This window comes from Melanotaenia boesemani, chromosome 5 (genome assembly GCF_017639745.1).
Source record: "Melanotaenia boesemani isolate fMelBoe1 chromosome 5, fMelBoe1.pri, whole genome shotgun sequence".
Lineage (NCBI taxonomy): Eukaryota > Metazoa > Chordata > Actinopteri > Atheriniformes > Melanotaeniidae > Melanotaenia > Melanotaenia boesemani.
In genome coordinates, this window is record NC_055686.1 from 34671760 (window position 1) to 34695915 (window position 24156).

Consider the following 24156-nt stretch of genomic DNA (forward strand, 5'->3'; position numbering starts at 1 on the left):
TTTTAAAAAGAAAAAAAATCCACTGAACATTCTGTTACATCACATAAGACAAGTGTGTGAGGGGGCTCACATCTCCCTGACAAATAAAATGGTGATTTTTAAGATATTCATCAGTGTGAATGACTACCTGTCAGCCATGTCATCCCTATCTATGGACACAAGTTCTGGCTCATCCCATACCAGAAGTGCTCAAAACTACTCAACACACCGAGTATCCAGAACCACTTAAACGACTTAGTAGGTGTTTTTATTCTGAGCAACTCATCTATAAACAGACCAAAGCTTTGTGGTGATGTCATGGCAACACTCACAAGAGTAGGTGTGAAATGGGGTGTGATAGGTAAGATAAACAAGTATACAAGCAGCATCTATAAGGAGGCCCAAGCGTTTTTACTTTATCTCATTATTTCACATTTGTCTTGTGAGCATTTGTAATGGAACATGTAAACATGACTTAGTAAATAAATAAATAGTATTAAATAAACAGTTAAATCCTAATTTAAATAATTAAATCAAACATCAGTACAGTAAACATTTGTGAGACATGTTAGAAAGAACAGGTGGAATTGTTTACATTTGCTATGGTCTAACAACCCAATTTTCTATTCTAATTAGATGAAAATGAAATTATCCAAAGGTGAAATCTTCTCATCGCAACAGCTGGTTACTAAATTCAGTCAAATCCAAATTATATCATGACAGAATTTGTGATATCAACTATCATAAAAATGTTGTCCTTTGAATCAATATAATATTATATTGTGACCAAACTTGTGACTTGTAGCCCTATTCTGAATACAACCACACACACTTCTGTCATAATCACAGAACTAAGAATGGTTTGAAGTCAAAGTTTATGTCTGATTGGGTTTGATTCAAGAATGGAGGAGCTCTTTAACCTGCCACTACATCTCAGTGTGACCAACAGTTTTAGTAAACTTGCTCTTTTTTTTGTTTAATTTTGCATGAAAATTAAGCTAAGGTGCTTTGTGCATGTTTTAATACAATTCTTTCTTGAAACTTTTATCAGAAGAGCAAATCCAAACTGACTTTATTTTTCATTTTATGCATTTTACCATCATAAACCTGCCAGAAGATGTTTGTTCCACCCACTGCGTTGGTTTTAGTTGTTTGGATTTGCTCATTAGATTATTTTACTGACCTTTTGTAAACATTATACATCAGTTATGAATTGGCTATCCATTCATGAGTCTGCAAAGTCAGAGTTTTGTTTTTATTTGAGCCATTTTGATGAGAAAACTTCACAGGACAGCTTTAGCATGAGCGAACATCGGCATGTCAGTATTATCGTCAGCTCATTTCTCATTTGCTTGTCTGTTTCTAATCTTCACCTGTCTGAAGGCAACCACTCAGGTGTGGTCCTGAGCATCAACTCCAGAGAACTACACAGTTACCTGACCAGCTGATGGCTGCCATGGCAACGCTGATGAGCTAGCCCAGCCTAGCCGAGCCAGCTAATGAGCACAGGGACTCTGCCTTCTTCCTCCTCTTTTTTTTTTTTTTTCTGTCCCCACCCTCTCCTCTCCCTTGGACACTTCACCTCCACTCCATGGCCTCCTCAACCCCTCAACTTTGTGTGATTTGTACTTAACATCACGGCAAGGTCCTTACTCTCTCTCTCTCTCTCTCTTCCCACCACACCACCAACACTGATGTTAATTGGTGTCTTGATGGCTTATCTGTGTCTGTAAGAAAAATAACATTATGTGCACAAACATTCTGCCACTTAACACTCCTAGAATCAGCCAGGGAGAGCTGAACCGTCTAAACCAGCAGCTACTCAAGCTAGCTGCAGCCAAAGACGTGTTTCTGAGCACTAAATGTGGACTGCACTAAGGTAGAGAAGTAAACTAAAGACAAGTGAGTTTTTATTTTTTGTTTTATTGTTTTTTTCCTTTTCTTCCCTAAATGATCGCTCAACCTCTCTCTCTTTAAAGGCAATAATAATCTTAATGGAATGTACAATATAAGAAAAACCCTCGTGAATATGCATATGATGAGAATATGCATGCAAACACAAGGGCGGTGTTGCACTTTCTTAAATTTCCATTCTCCACTTCTAAGACACTGTATGTACACACATCTTTGTTCATTTTCTCCATAATCCCAATCCATCCTTGATTTTTTTGTTTGTTTTGTTTTGTTTTAATGACCCATTTTCAGTAGATTGGTGTAAAATGTTTAAATCAGTGCCACCTCCATCTGTCCCATGGTGCCTGAAGCAGCAGATCGTCAATCTGCCCAGTGACACCACCAGTCGCCATGTACGGTTACGTCTAAAAACACAACTTCCCTTTCTGCTCCTCCTCCTCCTCCTCACAGTTTCTGGGTGAGAGTGGACTCTGTCCTCAGGAGACAAAGGCTGCCGTCATGGAGAGAAGGCGTAGCCCATGTTTTCTGTATCAGCCTATATTAGGCAAAAGCCCGCAGTGGAATCGTGTCTCCTTTAAAAGTTTGCTTTGTATGTAAATGTGTAAATATGAGCAGTTAATTCAACTTTGTACATATTTCCTGTTGACGTGTGTGAGTGTTTTACATGGCTACCAAAACAGTGGTATTGTTTTTGTTTTTTTTCTTCTTCTTCTTTCTGGAGTGATACACGAGTTTCACCAGTTTAATCTTCACTGTTTCACATGTATCTTTTTTCCTGTTTCGGTCTCATTTATCACAGTCTTCATGTTAACTGGAAATAATTTCATTGTCCTACAGAGACACTCACAGCTACTGTATACAGCAATGACTATATATATATGGATATTTTTGATACACATGTCAGGTTTTTGCCAGTATGTGTAAACACTGGTTAGTGTTTCTGTTGCCTTTTGCTGAAGTCTTTTTGTTTGTTTGATTGCACTAATGATGTAAAAAAAAAAAAAAAAAAAAAAAAGTTGCCGTTGCCAAGTACCAGACGGCAGCCGAACAGTTCTGCAAAACTAGTCTCTGGATGAAAGGCCTTAGAGACCATCAGGACCATTCTTTGGTTGGATTGCATTCATTCATTCTGGTTTACAACTTTATTCAACTTTTGTACATATTGTGCTCATGCTCAACTTGTTCTTAGTTTTGTAGTGCTGTGTCGTCATTGTGTCAACACACCCTTCAACAGAGGAATTTTTGGGGGATTGTGATATTCTGATGTTAAGGTTAAGGAGTTTCACAGATGATGACACTGACCGTGTGACTTGTACCACGCTGCTTTCCTTTGTTTTTGGTTTTGTTTGTTGTTTTTATCTCTTTCTGCTGGTTTGTTTGAACTCTTGATTTTGGCTATTAAAAACAATTGTGTCCTCTTCAGGAAGCATAATACACTGGACCTGCATCCTGAAATAAATCACTCCCATAACTTGTACATCTGGTTGTGTTTTTTCATCTTCCTCAACATGATGCTACTGTCCTGTCATCTCTGAGCCTCTCTCTGCATTTCCTTCCAAAAACTAAATCTTGGATATGGATTTGATCAGCTGGTCCCTAAATGCAATCGACCAAATTTATTCGAACCGGAAAACAGGCGTGGGGGAGCCTGCTTGCCCTGGCGGAACGTTTTCGGCTGGATATGTGATGGATTCCTGGGGAGCGTGGAAAGTCATGTGTCTGTCGATTCTTTCTGTCGAGGACGCTGAGGACATCTATACATTCGGTTTCATGATAACTGGGTTTCTGCTGTTTGGAGCGGGCGGTTTCCTGGCATATCGCAAAATTCGGACACTGTCGGCAGTCACTGGCAAGCTGCCGGATTTCTGTGCTGGTGTGTGCCGAGCTACGAACAATCAGGCTGTGGCGGTACAGGAGCTGAATCGTAAACTGGAGGCTATTCCAGTTCTGGATGGCAAACTGGTTGCGCTTTCTGGGCTTGTACGTGAGATGGTCACCAACTTGGAGAAGTTGTAAGCTCGGCTGGATGGAAATTGACCCAAAATTCGGATGATTGGGAGTCGCCAGTGGGACCACTGAGAGACTTAAGGCAGACGAAACAGCTCTGGCCTGAACCAAAACAAATGCTGTTATCAAATTTGGCTCCCTGTGCTGGCCTTGAATGGCTGGCTGAAAGCTCCCTGGAATGTTTTGTTGATGGACGCTCAGTCCCCCACCCTCCCCTCACCCTCTTCACGGGCGATGGACTTCAACCTGGATCAGCCCTCAAGGATGCCCCACTATCATCAGGTGGCAGAGACTGTGAGGGAGAACTGGGGCAAAGTTCATATGCTCACTTCTACGCACACACATGCACCACACTCAAGTACACCACTACAGATACACCTCCCCGTTATTCACTGCCTTGCTGTCCTTCCACCTCCCTCCACTCCCGGGCAGTGGGTTCATTGGACGCTCTCTGAGAATGCAGCTGCGTCTGCACTTGCTGCGATGGGAGACCCCCCCTCCCCCCCCCCCCGCCACGTGTTTCTGATGTTGTGATTGTCTGAGTTATGTTCTGTATGTACTGAGGAGTGTTTTTTGTATCTCAATAATGGGCCCTTAGGCCCAGTGTGGAGATGCCTTTTTTTTTATCCTCTCCAGCTACATCTTACTCCCCTAATGTTACCTTTCACCTATATCTAAGACAAGGAGCGCTGTAGAAATGGCTGCTCCGTCAGTATGCCTGTTCTGTTTGTGTCATCATATGTTGTTTTGTCTAGTCTTGGATGGGTTGTACTGAAAACATGAATTTCCCTGCAAAGGGATTAATAAAGTATTTTTCATTCATTTTTCATTTCATTCATTTTCATGATAAAACCAAACGTATCATGTTTGATACGTGAGTTTCTGAGTCCTTTGCAGCATCTACATAATGAAAACATTTCTCAAGGGAGCACTACAAACAGAGGTGGGCAATATCATATTGTTCACAGTGATACCGGTATAGTTTTTGACACTAGTAGAAAATGTAATATTGTGATATTGCATGATCACACGGTTCCAGGCCGATGACGTTTAACACGGCAAAGTGTCGCTCTGAGGTGCTCAGCTGATAGAGTGAACAAGGAAATGTTTGGAGAGCAAAGCAGAGTGTGGGCGTACAATATAAAGAATGTTGATTTTGGCTTTGAACAAAAAAACAAACTAATTCACATGTTCCTAAAGACAGCACACTTCTGCCACTTCCGATGGTGAATCTGAGCAAGTAGACCTGCCCCCATTGCACCCTAATGCAGCCAACTTAGTGACTGTCACTATATTTTGCTCTTTGTTAAAGCAGGAGTAGCGACAAATCCAGCGATTTTTTGGGGTGTTATAGGAGACTTATCTCTGTCTGATCTCCTATCTATTGGCTGTGTTGTCTGCTGTCGTTTTTCTAGACGTAACGACAAGATATGTGAACTCCTCCACTTGGGGCAGGACCTCATTGCCGAACCTGGAGAAGGCACTCCACCCTTTTCCAGCTGAGGACCATGGTCTCGGATGTGTAGGTGCTGATTCTCATCCCAGCTGCTTCACACTCGGCTGCAAATCGCTCCAGTTAGAGCTGAAGATCACGGCCCGATGAAGCCATAAGAACCACATCATCCGCAAAGACCCAGACCGCAGAGACCCAATCCTGAGGCCTCCAAACCGCATCCCCTCAACACCTTGGCTGCACCTAAGAAAATCTATCCATAAAAGTTATGAACAGAATCGGTGACAAATGGCAGCCTTGGCAGAGTCCAACCCTCACCGGACACTATTCTGATTTACTGCCAGTGATGCGGACCAAGCTCTGACACCGGTCGTATGGGGACCGGACAGCTCGTATAAGGGGGTCCGCCACTCCATACTCCTGGAGTATCCCCCACAGGAATCCCCGGGGGACACTGTTGAACTCTTCTCCCAGTCCACAAAGCACCTGTAGACTGGTTAAGCGAACTCCCATACCCCTCCAAGACCCTGAAGAGAGTGTAGAGTTGGTCCACTGTTCCACAACCGGGACGAAAACCACACTGCTCCTCCCCAATTCGAGGTTCGACTATTCAGCACCCCTGAATAGACTTTACCAGGGAGGCTGAGGAGTGTGATCCCCTATAGTAGCCCACCCTCCGGTCACCCTTTCTGAAGAGGGGGGCAGTTCCCATCACAAGGGGAACTGTCCCCATTGTCCACGCAATGCCGCAAAGGCATGTCAGCCAAGACAGCCCTACAGCCTTAAGGAACTCTGGGCTGACTTCATCCACCCCTGGGGCCCTGCCACTGAGGAGCTTTTTAACCACTTCAGCTACTTCAGCGCCAGAGATGGGAGAGCCAACACCAGCTACCCCAGACTCTGCTCCCTCATTGGAAGACGTGTTGGTGGGATTGAGAGGGTCTCTTCGAAGTATTCCCTCCACCGCCTTACGACGTCCCAAGTCGAGGTCAGCAGCCCTATTCCCCACTGTGCACAGTGTTCATGGAGCACTGCTTTCCCCTCCTGAGCCACAGGCTGGTAGACCAGAATTTCCTCAAAGCCTTCCGGAAGTCATTCTCTATGGCCTCTCCAAACTTCCATTCCATAGGCGACCGCTGAAGCTGCACTCCGCTTAGCCTGCCGATACCCATACGCTGCCTCTGGAGTCCCACAGTCCAAAAAGGACCAATAGGACTCCTTCTCCAGCTTTACGGCATCCCTTACTGCTGGTGTCCACCAACAAGTTTGGGGGTTACCACCGACAACTTTGCGGCCACAGCTGCAGCTGCCCGCCTCAACAATAGAGGCACGGAACACAGCCCACTCGAACTCAATGTCCCCCTCCTCACCTGGGACATGGTTGATGCTCTGCCGGAGATGGAAGTTGAAACTCTTTCTGACAGGGGACTCCGCCATACGTTCCCAGCTGACCCTCACAACACACTTGGGTCTGCCAGGCCTGTTCGGCATTCTCCCCCACCATCTAAGCCAACTGACCACCAGGTGGTAATTAGTTGATTTTAGAATCACTGCATTGGCTCCCTGTGTGTTTCAGGATCGATTTTAAGGTTCTCTTACTGGTTTTTAAATGTATTGATGGTCTTGGGCCTCCTTATCTTTCAGATTAGCTTTTACCTTATGAACCCTCGCGGCCCCTGAGGTCTTCCGGTACCGGCCTCCTGACTGTACCTAAAGTCAGGACACATACTCACGGAGAGGCAGCTTTCCAGTGGTATGGTCATCATCTGTGGAACAGCCTGCCAGAGGAGCTCAGGGCTGCAGAGAACGTTAATATTTTTAAGAGCAGGCTCAAGACCTACCTTTTTAATTTAGCTTTTACTTAATATTTATTCATTTTATTATTATTTATTCTATTCCCTTAGCCTATTTATCTTTCTATGTTAACCCATTTTTATTTATTCTATGCTTTTATTCTATTTATATTATTTTTAAGTTATTTCTCCAGTGTTTCCTCGGAGGGGGCTCTCTGCACCGGGGGCTTTCATCGGCTGTGGCTGCTGTCCTCTGTCCTGCGGGTTCTTTCGGTCTGGTTGGGTGGCTCCTCTGCCTCTCTCTTGGCTGTGTGCCCTGGGTCGGTGTCCTGGCGGTCGTGGCCTGTGGGCGGCTCCCGGTGCAGATGGCTCCCTGTGATAGTGTTTCCTTACCTGGCTCATCTGTGCTCAACCTCACATTAGTCTTTTAATATGTGCATGTATATGTGTGTGTATGTGTATGTGGATGCGGGGAGGGAGGGGGTTGTGTGTGTGTGGGGGGGGGCATTGTTTTATAAATAAAGACTGATTGATTTATTGATTGATTGATTGATTGACAGCTCCGCCTCTCTCTTGGCGCCTCTCACCGGGAGCAACTTTAGAATGGAAGAGGGTCCAGCCCATCTCAAGGATAGTGGTTCCAGAGCCCAAGCCGTGCATTGAGGTGGGTCCAACTATATCTATACCTGTTTGTCATGGGTAACCATGGGGTACCAGGGGCATAAAGCCCCTGACAACATAGCCACTAGGATCACTAGGACACGCAAACTCCTCCACCATGGTAAGGTGGCGGCTCAGGGAAGAGTATCTCAATATTAATTGTGTCTAAATTAGAAAAGGTCAGTCTGTATTCTGTAATAAATCACTGCCAGGAAGATCTATTTTAAGGTTTGTTTTATTCATAATTGAAGTAATGAGAAATATTGTAAAATTATATCAGAATAAAATTATCTGTACTACTAAAAAGAATGAGATAAAATATAGAAATAAATATAAATTTAAAATATGAACTGTTTCCAATAAAAAAAAAACACCATAAAATGATCATTTCCCTCAGAGGATAAATAAAGTATCTTTAAAAAAATAAACTTACTTGAGGGTGTGCAGGATTTATTTATGTTATGATTGAGTATGAATTACAGAATAATGTGGAGCTGTGAGTTTTAGTAGATGACATAAGCTTCTCCAGATAAGCACAAATAAAAAAAAACTGGGTCCAACTCTGTCAGAGTTCATTCTTCTTTCTATTCTTCTCCTTGGAGTTTTATCGCTCCTTGTGGAAAACATTCCCATCCGGCTGTTCTTTCCACTTTAAAGTGACTCCAGTCATTCCACTCGCCTCCAGTTTCTCCTGAAGCCAAGAGAAGAGAAGCACATATGTGATATAAGATTTAACTACGTTTGTATGGTTGGATTTACCTGTGGAGGAGGGAAAATGTATCACTGGGACTCCACTGCTCCCCATTACATGTGTCACACCCCCAGGTAACTATATCAGAGATGCTCTGAGGTACAATTATCATCACCTACTTAAAGGTCAACATCTCTGAAAGAATCTGACCTAACCCTGGGAAGACTGTATGGTTAGCTTCAATGAACTCTCATTAAATTAATCTTACACAATTTTAACACCTGTTAAAAAGAGAAGAGCAGACACATTTTGCATGTGACTTAAAGTAAAACAACCCACACTAAAGCTTGTTACGCTCTTCACAAGAAGCAAGAACTTTGTTTTCATTCTCGAGCCCACAAGAACTACAGCATAATTTATTCATATCTGGTCAATTCCACAGGATTAATGGGTGGGTAAGGTTTCTTTTTTTTATGTGCAATGAACAATTGACTCGGTGATACTTTGTACGTGGCAGGGCGGGGTGGCGCTCGCAGTGGTGTTTGTGTCTTCATATACAAAGTATTATGTCTTAATTTTCTTTCTTTTTTTTTTTTTTTTTTTTTTTTAACCACCTCGATCAACTGTTAAAGTTATCCGTTCAACCGCGCATCAGCAAAAACCTAGTGGCAACTTCCGGTGGTGAAATGTGAAGCCTATGTGGAAGTGCAAAAAATTGCAGTTCACCCCTCATCTGCTAGGGGCTGGCTCCAACACAGACCAAATCCCCATAGACTCCCATGTTAGAAAGGTCAGCTTCACAGCAGAAATAAACAGGTTTAAAGCCTGGTACAAAAACCATTTTAGGATTAATAGGTCAAGTTTGCCTTCATGACAACTGTGAGGGGATGAATTTTTTTCCAACTCATCCATTTGGATGTTATTTAATCTTGAAATTCAGCATAATTTGGGGCATGTCCTTTTTGATTGGCATGTGTCCAAAATCCGCAGTAAGAAGGGAGAGTGTAGCACAAACGCGGTTTTTAGCCAACTAACAGTGCACCTTAGCTTTAGCCAACCTATCTTCGTTAGCCGGTTAGCTCACCTTAGAGTTAGCTCTTAGCTACAGGAGGCTCAGAGTTTGATTGACATCAGTCATCCACCCCCACGGTCACAGTCCCCCACTCAGCTCCGCCACTTTGCCCATTTTTGTATTTTCCGGGAATGATGACACGCGTGACGTTGCCAAGATGGCGATGGTGGGAACCTCCCAATGAACATCACTTTTGCTCTTCAGAAACCTACGAGTAATGTCATGGAGGCTCCTCCCATCTTTTATATACAGTATATGGCAAAAACACAGCTTCATGCCTTTTCTGTGTTAACCACACCACGTCTGATGTGTCGAGAACAAGCTGCAAGCTGTCACCATTTATGTCCGTGGGAGCAAAATGACACGTCTTCAGAATATCAAAGTTTAGTTTTTATAGTTTGGTGTCCTGTATATCAAAGTTTCATTTCTATAATGTTGTTCTATGAAACGATATAATGAAATATTTGCAAAAATGCAAGGGGTGTGCTCACTTCTGTCATATACTATATATAGACAAATATATATATACATATATATATATATATATATATATATATATATATATATATATATATGTATATATATATATACACACAAATATAAAATATAGATTATATATTAAATATGTCATATATTAGTGCTGGGCAATGACTGAAATTTTTCATCGTGATCAATCGCATGATATGTTGCCATTAATCACATTGTTATGCACAAAATGTCTCTTTCCTTTAAAAGACGGCCTACAGTATATAAAGAAAACCAATGCAATCAGACTTTTTTTTTTTACTTTACATAATTTTCCACAAATATCTACATCCCTTAGAAGAAAGTCTGTCTGTCCTCTTTTTTTTATATAAAGGTTTTATGTTTTTCTTTATTTTAAGATCTAAAAATGGAAATTAAAATGTGGTTCTTCAAAAATAACAATGGTGGCTCTTTATTAATAAAATATATATGAAGTTGCCTTTTTGAAAAGTTTCATAACATTTGCAGCTCTTAACGAGTTTTATTTAGCTGGCTGAGGGGAAAAAGAAGGATGAAATGTTCAGGATTTACTAACTAAAAGGTGAAAAGTCAGCAAGATGAATTTAAAGCTGTGAAGCTGCTTCCTTCTAAACACAGAAGGAACAATATGTGATGAATATCAGCATCAGGTGAACAGACTGAAAGCAGGATTAGAATCTCACAGCTTCTAGATGGTGAGGAGAGAGAAATATTCACAATATGCACAATAACTTCCATCCATGCTCCTTCAGTGCTTCATTATCCAGATTTGAAATGAAATGAAATGAAAAATACTTTATTAATCCCTTTGCAGGGAAATTCATGTTTTCAGTACAACCCATCCAAGACTAGACAAAACAACATATGATGACACAAACAGAACAGGCATACACTGACGGAGCAGCCATTTCTACAGCGCTCCTTGTCTTAGATATAGGTGAAAGGAACATTAGGGAGTAAGATGTAGCTGAGAGGATAAAAAATAGGCATCTCCACACTGGGCCTAAGGGCCCATTATTGAGATACAAAAAAACACTCCTCAGTACATACATAAACATAACTCAGACAATCACAACATGAGAAACACGTGGCGGGGGGGGGAGGGGGGGGGACTCCCATCGCAGCAAGTGCAGACGCAGCTGCATTCTCAGAGCGCGTCCAATGAACCCACTGCCCGGGAGTGGAAGGAGGTGGAAGGACAGCAAGGCAGTGAATAACGGGGAGGTGTATCTGTAGTCATGTACTTGAGTGTGGTGCGTGTGTGTGCGTAGAAGTGAGCATACAGTAGTAGCGGTTTAAAAGTTCCCATCCAAGCTGAAAGCCAGCCGAATACCTGCCGGCTTCCAGCCCAGTTCCATTCCAGTTCCAGCCAGCTGCCTTCCAACTTCCAGCCGCCAGAGAGGCCCCCTCCTTCTCCTGGGAGTGTCGATGTTTTAATCAAACTCCACCCATTCCTTGTAATATAGGGTAGACCCAGAAGATGGCGCTTCTCTCACAGACTTCTCATCGCCCGTAGTCTGTCAGATTTTATCTGAATTTACACTGACCGGCAGAGGCGCCACTCAAAGCACCTCTGATGGCCAGTCACAATTCATAAAAATGCATAAAACTTAATACATAATCATCGTTTGACGTGGAATGTGAAATTGTAACATGCCTGTGCGCTGCCAATTGTTTTATTCAGAAATGAATGCTAGTAGGTTAATAAAACCTTTCAAATACTGGATCACAGCCCCTAGCTCTATTCTCAATAGGATGTATTTATCATACTGATTAATCTTTTAATATTAGCATTATTAACATAGACAAATCAGATTTGGATCAAGCAACACAGAATCTGTTTGAGGTAGCTAGGAAGGGTTATTTTATTCTCATATTATTTATTTCACCTCCATAAGAAGACAGGGCGACAGATAAAAGCCCCACGCAGGATCGGAGATAATTTCTTCCACTTCAATGTGTCTAATCGCGGGGGGACATCCAACACTCGCTGTGCTGCGACTTCCTGCTCGCCGGGAATCCCGATTACGTCACCCCTCCAGGTGGGCTATTCCCCGACACGCTCTGATTACCATTCCAAAAGGTACTGTATGCAGCCCCCAACTTGAACATGCGCCTTCTTCAACATTCGCACTTGCTCCAGAAAATTACCATCTCTTAGGCTCCTCCACCACCACTTTGACTGTGGATTGATACGTAAATGAGCCGCAATGAGGCAGCTGAACAAGTGACCCAGTTTTGTGTTACCACTTGCCTATTTTATTATTGTGTATTTTTGTAATAACATGTAAATTCACTGCATAGGAACCAACTAGTCTACTGAATTTTGTGTGACAACACTAACAGAACTGTTTTGACAATGCAACAATTACAAAACTGCGGCTCATTTACTTATCAATCCATAGTCAAAGTGGTGGTGGAGGAGCCTTGGAGACGGTAATTTTATGGAGCAAGTGCGAATGTTGAGGAATTTAGCCTTTGTTCAAGTTTGGTATACCTTTCAGAATAAACAGAACAAGACACACCAAACCAGGAGCTAAGACCACGAAGTTCAGCATCATGCTTATCTATCTTTGGCGTTTTTACACCAACATTTTTATACACTGGATAATGATCATAATTATCGATTAAAGTCACGGATAAAACTGCTGTTGTTAAAACACACCCATCTCTTACAAAATCTAAAATGTAAAACAAAAAAAACGACAAACAAAAAATCTGGATCACTGTAGAAATATCTTTATTCATTGCTGATCATCTGGCCATTGAAGCATTTTTATTTGGAATTGGGAACAAATATTTTCCACCCTGTTATATTCTGTTCCACTCTGTTATGTTCCATTCCACCCTGTTAGTAAGGTGTTTTTTAATTTTTTTTTTTTTTACTAAAAACATTGAGGACTGTGAACCTTGTTGCACCATATTAGGAAGTGAGGAACATTAAATTGATTTTGCTTTTCTGTTCCCAGGTCAAAAGGAATGTAATTATCTCTCATTTGAAATACTTGATTATGCTTTCCTTCTTGCCTTTGTGGAAACAGAAACGTGATAATCTCTCACTTGAAAGCAAGCTGGGCGTACAATAGTGTGATGACGATGAAAACTCACATGACCAATGCTCAATAAAGGGTACATGAAAATGTGAGAAATGGTCAAAAGCACAAATACCGTTTGTGGTGAGTGAAAACAGCACAGTCCACAAGGCTCTTTTCAAGCACACTCCTCCCCCCAAGGAGTATGCTTGAACAGCTAACGGCAGGTAATGGCTGTGTTTACAAATGTAAAGGTGCTAATTGTTGGCCATTGAATTGTTAATTTCAAACCGGGCAGCCTTTTGGTTGTACTCTGGGCATGGTAGAGGGATAAGAAATCTCTGGGTTTTCTAGTGTTAAACACTGGAAGCGTCGCCAGCGGTCTTTTGATGTCCGCCAGTCATGCTATCATGCTTATAGTGTATTAAAAACTAAACGGCTGAACCTGGTATTTTAGGACTTTTATTATATAGTTGTTGTCTATAGTTTTACCTGCTTACTTGTTTGGAAAAGTAAACACATCAATATTTACGAGCAGTTTAGCACGTCTAAACTTCCACAGAGCCGCTCAGGGAGACTCTTTCTCAGCCAAACTGTCGTATATAACAAGGCTACGGACTTGTAATAAATGCCCGCCCTACTCTGCTTCTGATTGGCTGTAAGATCACAAACCCTGTGTGCTGATAGGCTGCTGGTTCCTGTCATTCCTACCAGCCTTTGCGCATGTGCCTGCTTCAGACAGCGGGCAGGCAGCTGTCCCACCGCTGAGACACAGCTGTATGATGTTTTATCACGTTTTATCACTAGATCGCTATGAATAAAATCCAGGGACACTTCATTTCACAGTATAAACCATTTATTTACTTATCTACTTAGGATAATAGCACTTTGAGGCCTAATTCAGAATATAGGTTGGGCTGGGTCCGGACTTTTGTGATCCCTGCTTTACACATTATCAGTATTATGTTATTTTTACCTGCCGATATTACGTTATGATTTTGTCAATATTCAGTTATGCAGCAGCTGTATCAACCCCCACTGTGAATAACTTACGTTGCAGTCAAATGACCGCTGGCAGCGCTCCTCGGGATGTTTAGAAAGCTCGCTGCTAGTGACATTCACCACTTAGCCGACTTGAGGAGGTTGTGCTTTGCCTCATAACACCATTAGCTACACATGTCGGCGTTTTTGATACATTTATTTGACGCCATTTTCAAATCAAATCATTTTTTAAATGTTGGCAAAAATGCAACAAATGAGCGACACAGCTCATTATAAACTGTTTAGAGAGCAGCAAGATCAAATCACTGCTCCTCCCCGTGGACAAAAGAGGGATTGCAGCTGTTTTTTTACTTGGGCTGCTTAGGGGCAGAGCCTCGCTGACGACGTCATTGCGGGGGATTACATTACCCCCACAGACCTGTGAAGGATCGGCCAAGAATCAGTCAAGGACCAGTCAAGGACCAGTCAAGAGCCAGTCAAGGACCCATCATGGAAACAGGGGAACTTTTAAACCGCTACTACTGTATGAACTTTGCCCCAGTTCTCCCTCACAGTCTCTGCCACCTGATGATAGTGGGGCATCCTTGAGGGCTGATCCAGGTTGAAGTCCATCGCCCGTGAAGAGGGTGAGGGGAGGGTGGGGGACTGAGCGTCCATCAACAAAACATTCCAGGGAGCTTTCAGCCAGCCATTCAAGGCCAGCACAGGGAGCCAAATTTGATAACAGCATTTGTTTTGGTTCAGGCCAGAGCTGTTTCGTCTGCCTTAAGTCTCTCAGTGGTCCCACTGGCGACTCCCAATGATCCGAATTTTGGGTCAATTTCCATCCAGCCGAGCTGACAACTTCTCCAAGTTGGTGACCACCTCACGTACAAGCCCAGAAAGCGCAACCAGTTTGCCATCCAGAACTGGAATAGCCTCCAGTTTACGATTCAGCTCCTGTACCGCCACAGCCTGATTGTTCGTAGCTCGGCACACACCCGCACAGAAATCCGGCAGCTTGCCAGTGACTGCCGACAGTGTCCGAATTTTGCGATATGCCAGGAAACCGCCCGCTCCAAACAGCAGAAACCCAGTTATCATGAAACCGAATGTATAGATGTCCTCAGCGTCCTCGACAGAAAGAATCGACAGACACATGACTTTCCACGCTCCCCAGGAATCCATCACATATCCAGCCGAAAACGTTCCGCCAGGGCAAGCAGGCTCCCCCACGCCTGTTTTCCGGTTCGAATAAATTTGGTCGATTGCATTTAGGGACCAGCTGATCAAATCCATATCCAAGATTTTGTTTTGGAAGGAAATGCAGAGAGAGGCTCAGAGAGATGACAGGACAGTAGCAGCAGGGCAGAGTGAGAGGGAGGGAGAAGAAAAAGCGTCTGCCTTGGTTGAGAGCCGGAAGTATATAATTTCTCTAACCTTTCATTCTTAGCTTGACTGTTTAGCTTACCACCTCTGCACCTGCAGCCTCCACTACCGGGAGTTAAGGGGTTAACATCTCGTTTCTGGGTGTAGTGTCAGGTCTGTAGATGTAATATATAAACATGTGTGGTATCCACAGAAAGTCCAGAATCTCAGCTACCAGCTCAGCAAAACCATTTCTATCACCAACAAACACAGTTAAGACAACAATAATAAAAAGACCAGGTACACAAAGTCCAAAAACATATGTAAACACAGATGATGTCTCCCCATGAACACAAACAAACGACTCCTCTACTGAAAGCTCACTGATTCCACAGCTGGAAGTTTCATCTCAATATGACCAAGATTCAACAAACCAGAGGAAGAAGAAGACCCGATTTATGCTTTACGTTAGTAAAAGTCAGAAAACATGTCTTATCTTTGCTGTTTTGCCTAAATTAAAACCGCATTTATTAAAAAATTAAATAAATAAATAAATAAAAGTTTCTCATTTTTGGGAGCAGTTTCCCATCCAAAAATGGTGGTAATGTTCTGCCATCTGCATGGGTTTTGACAGACGAAGAGAAACGTCGGTTCTTGTTCTTCTTTTCATAAGTTCCAGACAGAAAACGTCTCTTCATTTTAATAAACCTGCTCTTTCCTGATGCACCCCTGCAGCAGGGAAGCGAGACAGGGATGCCATGTTTCTGTCATCAAAGCCAGTGAGCAAAAAAAAAAAATGTGCCCAGCCCTTATATATATATATATATATATATATTCTTCCTCTTTTGCCATGGTGACAGCAGTACTGTAATATTAACACTTTGATACGCATTACAACACCACACATTTTCTAAGAAGTTGTAGAAGTTTTTTTTTTATGAAACAAAAGCTTAAAAATGTCATTTATTAATTTAAGTCAACAGACAAGTAAAAGCCTTCTCTGACATTACAGTTACATTGATACAAGGAATTTGTTTTATTATTTATAATTGCTAGACCTGATGGTTTGCAGTTGAGACACCATTTAGAAAGAGGACACATTTGTTAAAATGTAATCTGTAAAGTTTTTTTTTTATTATAATTATTTTTATTTACATTCTTTTAAAAGCCAGCAGATCTGGTCAACATAGCCAAACACATGCAAACTTTTAAATTATTAAACCAGATGGACTTTGGACACTTACCTTTTTCAGGAGGTTTGCTTTCACACTTTGGTTGTTCAGATCAACAGAGGAATCCTTCAGGCTCAGCCTCAGCTTCACAACCTGCTTCTTTACTGCAGCTTGGACAAACGGTGGGAAAGAGAGTAAAACATTAGCTGTGGCATTTAGCTTATGATACATGCTTTTTGATAAGGAAATGCTCACAAATCAAGAGTTTTATTACAAAGTTACATGTGTTGACCTGATAATGTGTGCAACTAAGATTCATTACAACATTTTTCTGTGTTTCTGGAGTTTGGTTTTCTCTTTACTGATCAATCAAATTTTATACCTTGAGCTTTAAAAAATGTTATCACCTATAACTAACATGAGTAGAAATAGAGAAAAAAGCAACCTGAAATTCGCAGTAGTCTTTAATATTTTACTTTTACTCATTATTTGACTAAAATAACATGTTCTTAACTTACATAAATATCTCCATAAATGCATTTTTAACATCCATGTTAAAATTAATTTGATAAAAGCACTGTTTGTCAGTATGCCACTCACCCACTGGAGGAAGGCTTTGGCAGACGAATGGTATTCTTGTATCACAGGACAAAAACCTCCATCTTCCTAAAATGTATAGGTTAGTGACACCACATATGACTTTCATTGAGCCAATTACATTTGTAGTACCATCCCAGTTGCTGAAGGAGAAGCTGCTCCGGTCAGACCAGTACAAATTTGGATCTCTGTACAGACCAATCCATGCCCAGTCTCCACTAGGCACCGAGCTCTGAACCCTCTGATTCTCTGTGTTGTTCCTTATAGTGACCAGGTCTGTAAAGTTCTCCCTGCAGTACCTCTGAGCGTCGGACCAGGTCTTTCTTTCATTTACCAGAACAAATTGAGGATCCATTTGTGTTCCTGCAGTTTCAGAGTGGAGAGGGTTCAACCGTTGAGGTTAATGTTTCAAAGTAGGAACATTGTATGTGCTTATTTTCTTTACCTCTGTTACAGAAAAACGGGTAGGTAGCTGAGCAATCATCATCCCACCATTCTCCACCATCTCCAATACAAACACAGAACTGCCCAGCAGACACAAAATCAGGTTGATGAGTTAAAGTATACCAGTTCCTGTACTCAGACCCATTCCCATTAAACCCATCAGACCACTTCCAGTCGATTTCACTATACAGACCAATCCAGGCTGCGGATGAGTTAGTGGAAGATAAGAGTTGGATAACTTCTTCAATGTTTGTAACTGTGGCCAGGTCTGTGTATGTCTTTCTGCAGTAGGTCTGAGCTTCAGTCCAGTTCAAAGGCTGACCCACATAGTGGTACTGACGGGGGAGGCAGGTGCAGAGGATGAACCACTCTGTGAGATAAACACACATTCTTTACTAAATACTATATAGCATGACACAAACAATTTTAATATCTTAAATATGAAATAATCTACTGACCTGAGAAATACAAGACATGGAGCAGCATCTTGTCTATCGTGTTGCAGCTCTCTGGGCTCTACTGTCCAGTGTAGACATTTACCATCACTGTTAGGCAAATATAAACAAATTCAGTTTAAAAATATTAATGTGGAAAAAAAAAGCACAGCCTTGTTTTACGTAACAGTAAACAACCACATTTCCTTGTGGCGAATAAAAAAGAGGAAATATCACTTAGAGATTATTATTATTATTATTATTATTATTGTTGTTGTTGTTGTTGTTAATATTATTATTATTAAAGAAGTGAGTAGTGAAACCCTGCCATTATATACTGTATAGATAGATATAGATATAGATATATATAGATATATATATCATAGATATAGAATGCGCCGCTAGGTGGCAGCAGCAATTGTAGTAGCTCTGTTTTTAACTTGTGATTTTTTGCAATATAGCCGTCTTTTTTAAGACATCAGCTGTCAATCTGTGTCTGTTCGGGTAGATTTTTTTTAGATTTTTCGCGCTGGTCAGAGGCTGTGCTATACGGGAGATTTTTCTGAATATTTTTTCTTTTTTGCAAGACTTGTTATTGTGAGTCTCCATGGCAACGAGACTTGTTTACCATCGGGATCAACTGATAAAACTCTCCAAACTCAAGATTATCAGTGAAACAACACTTCAAATCCCAACGGAGTTGAAAAGAAAGAGAAGAGGATGCAGGGCAGGAGCGAGGCAGAGAGAAAAACGGTGGCGATTCAAACCGTTTCTTCCAACGGTTGTTATGGGAAACGTGAGATCGCGAGTTAACAAAATTGATGAACTTCAGGTGCTAACCAGGTCTCTTAAAGAATACAGAGAGTGCAGTATTATGTGCTTCACCGAGACATGGCTGCATGAACACATCCCAGACTGTAATGCGTCTGTACACGGCTTCAGGACGGTCCGTGCAGACCGCAATAAACAACTCAGCGGGAAGCTGAAGGGAGGTGGAATTGCGGTGCTGGTAAACCAGCGCTGGTGTCATCCTGAACATGTCACTGTTAAAGAGAAGATCTGCAAAAGAGACATTGAACTGCTAGCTGTGAGTCTCCGCCCGTATTATTTACCCAGAGAGTTCACATGCGTTATTCTGGTAGCGGTATATATATTACCTGGTACCGCTCCAGACGCAGCCTGTGATGTCATTAACTCTGTAGTGGCCAGGCTTCAAACACAACATCCAAACGCATTTGTGGCGATCTCTGGAGATTTTAACAACATCTCCCTCTCTGCAACTCTACCAACTTTCCAACAGTTTGTCAGCTGCTCCACCAGAGAAAACAAAACGTTGGACTTATTTTATGCAAATATTAAAAATGCATACAGCTCCTTTGCCCTGCCACCTTTAGGAAGATCAGACCATAACCTAGTTCTTCTCTCCTCCTCCTACAAGCCCATCATTCAGCAACAACCAGTCATTAGAAAGGCTATTAGAACCTGGTCTAATGAAGCTGAAGATGCTCTGAGAGGATGCTTCGAGGCTACAGACTGGAACGTCCTATGTGAACCTCATGGAGATGACATCAATGCCTTGACTGAGTGTGTGACAGATTATATTAACTTCTGTGTGGACAGCACCGTTCCAACAAGAACAGTGAGGTGCTTCCCCAATAACAAACCCTGGATCACCAGTGACCTGAAAAAGCTGCTGAACATCAAAAAGAAAGCTTTTAGGGATGGAGACAGGGAGTTATTGAAGTCCACACACAAACAACTTAAAACACAAATGAAGAAGTGCAAGGAGGACTACAGGAAGAAGTTGGAAAGTAAGTTTCAGAAAAACAATGTGAGGGATGTGTGGTCAGGAATGAAGAAGATCACTGGCTTCGGGATAAAAGAGGATCAGACTGATGGAGGTCTGGACAGAGCGAATGAACTGAACATGTTCTTCAATAGGTTTAGCTCACCTCCTGCTTCAACCCCAACTAGCCACACACCCTCCATGAGCCCACAGCTTTCCTGTCACACCTCCACTCTGTCACCCTGCAGCTCAGTCAAGGACCTGGACACAACCTCATCTCCCTCCACATCAGGACTTCCTGAAACCTCCTCTGCCTCCACCTCCACTCTGTCTGTCTCCTGTAACCAAGTCATGCAACAACTGGTGAAACTGAACCAGAACAAGGCTGCAGGTCCAGATGGTGTCAGTCCCAGAGTTCTCAAGACCTGCTCAAAACAGCTATGTCCGATTCTCCAGCACCTGTTCAACACCAGCCTGAGCCAGAGAAGAATCCCGGTGCTGTGGAAAACATCCTGCCTTGTTCCAGTGCCTAAAAAACCACAACCAGCTGAACCAAAAGACTACAGACCAGTCGCCCTGACATCTCACGTCATGAAAGTCCTGGAGAGACTCTTACTGGCTCACCTCAGCAAGCAGGTGAACACCTTTCAGGACCCATTACAGTTTGCATACCGTAATGGGCTTGGGGTTGAAGATGCCATCATGTACCTGCTTCAGAGAGCCCACTCTCATCTGGACCAGTCAGGCAGCACTTTGAGGGTCATGTTCTTTGATTTCTCAAGTGCTTTTAATACGATTCAGCCTGCTCTGCTGTGTGAGAAGCTGCAGAAATTCCAGGTGGATCCCTCCACAACCACCTGGATTTACGACTACCTCACAAACAGACCACAGTTTGTGAGACTGAAAGTTTGTGTGTCTGAGATGGTGGTCAGCTGCACTGGAACACCACAAGGGACTGTACTTTCACCATTTCTATTCACGCTGTACACCTCAGACTTCCAGTACAACTCTGAGTTCTGTCATCTGCAGAAATACTCTGATGACTCAGCAGTTGTTGGGTGTATCAGTGATGGACAAGAAGCAGAGTACAGAGAACTGGTCGGTCAGTTTGTGAAATGGTGCGGTGACAATCATCTCATCTTGAATACCAAGAAAACAAAGGAGATGATTGTTGACTTCAGGAGGAACAAGAACACACATAGAAGTGTTTCCATCATGGGAGAGGAGGTGGAGGTGGTGGAGGAATACAAGTACCTTGGAGTTCAGCTGGACAACAGACTTGAGTGGAAAAGCAACACTGAGTACATTTACAAGAAAGGTCAGAGCAGACTCTACTTCTTAAGGAAGCTGAGATCTTTTAACGTCTGCACCAAAATGTTGCAAATGTTCTACAGGTCTGTTGTTGAAAGTGCAATCAGCTTTGCAGCAATCTGCTGGGGCAGCGGCATGAGAACCAGAGACTTGAAAAGAATTAACAAACTGATCAAGAAAGCCGGTTCTGTGCTTGGAGTAACTCTGGAGCCGCTGGAGTTGATCATCAAAAAAAGAATTCTGTACAAGCTGACGAAGATAATGGAAGATCCTTCACACCCTCTACACAACGCCGTGACGAAACAACAGAGTGTGTTCAGTGGGAGGCTTGTTCAAGTCCGATGCAAGACAGAGAGATACAGAAGATCCTTCCTTCCAGCAGCTATCAGGCTGAAGAACAAAGCCCTTAATTAATTAATGTGATTGTTTTACTAAAAAAATTACTACTACTACAATGTTGAATTTCCCTTTGGGATTAATAAAGTATTTTTCATTTCATTCATTTCATTTCATTCATATGCACATATAATGAATTTTAAATCATCAAATGGGATCAAATGTTTATTGGTGATTGGCTGATATTTATCAGACTTTACACTACACATCTATTCATGTTGTACAGGACTGTCAACAGGAAGGAGCTGCATTATTAAACTATTTTAACTGTACTCATGGTCATTGTATTGATTGATTCATGGCATCACAGTTTGAACCAGTATTTCTGTGGTGTCTGTTGGGAACTGGCTTTTCAGGGTCCAAACCAACATTTTTCAGTCTGAACTCTCTGGCTGGTTCCAACTTTGGTTTAGGGACCAGTATGATTGTCTGCCAGTCAGAAAGGCGTAAGGGCTGCCATATACTTGCTGTGAATGTAAGCGTACACGTTAGCGTTCCACTACATTTACTTGATCCAAACGTCAGAAGCACGGCCAGCAAAAACATTTAATACTGGAGGTCACCGCCAGGTGGAGTACACAGCACTTGGACTTTGAAATAGTGAAAAGGTCAAGCTACTGACCACATTGTATTTAGCATCGACCCCCAAAATGATTCCAATTTGTTGCCAATTGTTAATGTAAAAGTGTTTATCGCAACAGGTAGGAAAAATCATACAGATAGCGGTAGTTACAGACAAAGTCCGAGAGACGGTCTTCATGGGGGCCCCTGATCTTTGTGATGGTCTGGTCACATTTGTCATTATCCCTGTTAGCCATGAGACCTTTTAAAAGACTACTGTTTTTGACATGACATTGAGAGGTAGGCATAGGTGTTACTGTAGCATATCCATTTTTATGTCATTATTTTCTTTCTTTTATTGATGATCTTCACATTTTTTCGCTCGTTGGCTATATAATGTGTGGTTGGCGAGATCACAACATGGTAAGCATAATGTACCAAGCAACCACTGTTTACTCCTTTAGCTTTAATTGTTCATTTAAATGTTTTTTTTTGTTTTTTTTTAGTGGAGATACTTATGTCATTTTCCACAATTTGTATTATTATTATTATTATTATTACTGTCATGAGTTGTAAACATTTCTTAGTCAACTTTGAATCTGCTACATTACTAATAAAGGGGCTAAGCCATTGCTTAAAGCCACTGGAATGTTTAGAACCCGAATTTTGGCTGGCATGCTCCTGCCTGGTGTAGATGGTGTAAATAAATGTCCAGACGCTATCCGTTTGCATTTAAAAGACGATTTATTTTCCTTTCCTTTTCTTTTCTTTTCAATGCAAAATCTAAAACAAATCGCATGCTGCTCATTGACAGCATGTTCCCGGCAAAGTGGTCAAAACCGATTTCCCTTTCCGGCTTAACACACACCCATACACACATCGTTTCCTGTCTTATATAGCGTTAGACTAATTTGGCTCCTTCAACTAATGATGTTATTAAGGCCTCTCAATACAATATGTGTTCAGTTTTATAAGACCAGAATGTGGTTTGCAGTATGAATGATCATCAGGTAGGTGATAACTAGTGATGTGTCAGTCACGAACGATTCGTTCAGTATGAACTAATCCTTTATATAACTCGGGAGTAACGGGTCTTCTCAGTGAGCGATTCGTTCATTTTCATGCGGTACCTCCTCTCGCCACATGGCAGACAGCTGCATAAACTCAGTCAATAGGTCAGGACAGGAAACATGGAAAATGATTCGTTCAGGACTCGCTCAGGTCTGTCCTCAGGTCCTCGTTCTTTTGTCACGTGACAGCCAGGCTGCTCAGGCTGTGTGGCGAGCAGCAAGTCGGGCTGCACGGTCTCGTTCTCGGTCTCGTTCTCGTTCTCGTTCATCATTCAGGCTGTTTGGCGAGCAGTACGTTCGCTCTCGGATTGGTCTCTCTAGTGCTTCTCTCTGTCACGTGACAGACAATTCGGTCTCTGAACGGGTCTTCCTTCGTTCGTTCACAGCTCAAGCTGCATCAAGCTCAGCAGTACGTTCGCTCTCGGCTTGGTCTCTTGTTCATTTGTTACGTGATAGCTACCGAGTCACTGTTGCGCTGTTAAACAATGGCAGGGAGGATGTAGGACACACATCACTTTATCGTGGTGTGTATTTGCTTCCCTACGTTTTCACATGGTTTGAATTGCTTGTGGCATTACCAGTAGTTTTGTTGCCTTCAGTATTTACTGCTTGAAAATCGCAGACTTTTTTACAACGCCACCTGCTGTAAAAATGAACAACATGATTCGTTCAAGATTCGTTCACTTTACTGTTCGAGAGTAAAAGACCTGGGTTAGTGAAAAGAGTCAAACTTACCATCACTAGTGACAAAGCCCCTCTACTCTCTCACTATCACTCTTTTATCTTCCCTCTTTACGCTTACATTACTTTTTCACACAAACCCATTCATTTATTTGGTAACACTTATTGATATTAACTCATGTTACAGCTGTTCTACATTTACGTTCTGTAGCTAATTTAGCCATTAGTCATTTTTTTAAAAAAAATCTTT

The 24156-nt window shown here is 42.2% G+C and overlaps 2 protein-coding genes across 9 annotated transcripts in view; one reads left to right on the forward strand and one right to left on the reverse strand.

Moving 5' to 3' along the window:
* sorcs2 (sortilin-related VPS10 domain containing receptor 2) overlaps window positions 1-3370 on the forward strand; it is a 388660-nt gene extending 385290 nt beyond the window's left edge. For all 8 annotated transcript variants that reach the window (XM_041984826.1, XM_041984827.1, XM_041984830.1 and 5 more), the window contains one exon: window positions 1363-3370. Coding sequence is in view for 3 of the 8 variants with exons in the window: in XM_041984827.1 (XP_041840761.1) it covers window positions 1363-1427 (65 nt within the window). In the remaining 5 variants the exon portion in view is untranslated. The remainder of the gene's footprint in view (window positions 1-1362) is intronic.
* Window positions 3371-8193: 4823 nt separating this feature from the next.
* On the reverse strand, window positions 8194-18173 carry LOC121639555 (aggrecan core protein-like). The gene is made up of 5 exons (XM_041984879.1): window positions 18126-18173; window positions 17669-18037; window positions 17227-17586; window positions 16699-16796; window positions 8194-8497 (listed from the first exon to the last, which is right to left on the reverse strand). Exons 1-5 carry the CDS (start codon window positions 18151-18153, stop codon window positions 8411-8413), a joined length of 942 nt encoding a protein of 313 aa, XP_041840813.1. The 5' UTR covers window positions 18154-18173; the 3' UTR covers window positions 8194-8410.
* Between the last annotated feature and the right edge of the window lie 5983 nt (window positions 18174-24156).

What these genes read in the sequence shown, in the direction of transcription:
- LOC121639555 (XM_041984879.1), bottom strand. Translation starts at nt 18,153, where the DNA reads ATGCTGCTCCATGTCTTGTATTTCTCAG. An exon ending in CCCGTTTTTCTGTAACAGAG is followed by an intron (nt 17,587 to 17,668) that starts GTAAAGAAAATA and finishes CTGAAACTGCAG; the next exon opens with GAACACAAATGGATCCTCAA. An exon ending in AAGCAAACCTCCTGAAAAAG is followed by an intron (nt 8,498 to 16,698) that starts GTAAGTGTCCAA and finishes TCTTGGCTTCAG; the next exon opens with GAGAAACTGGAGGCGAGTGG.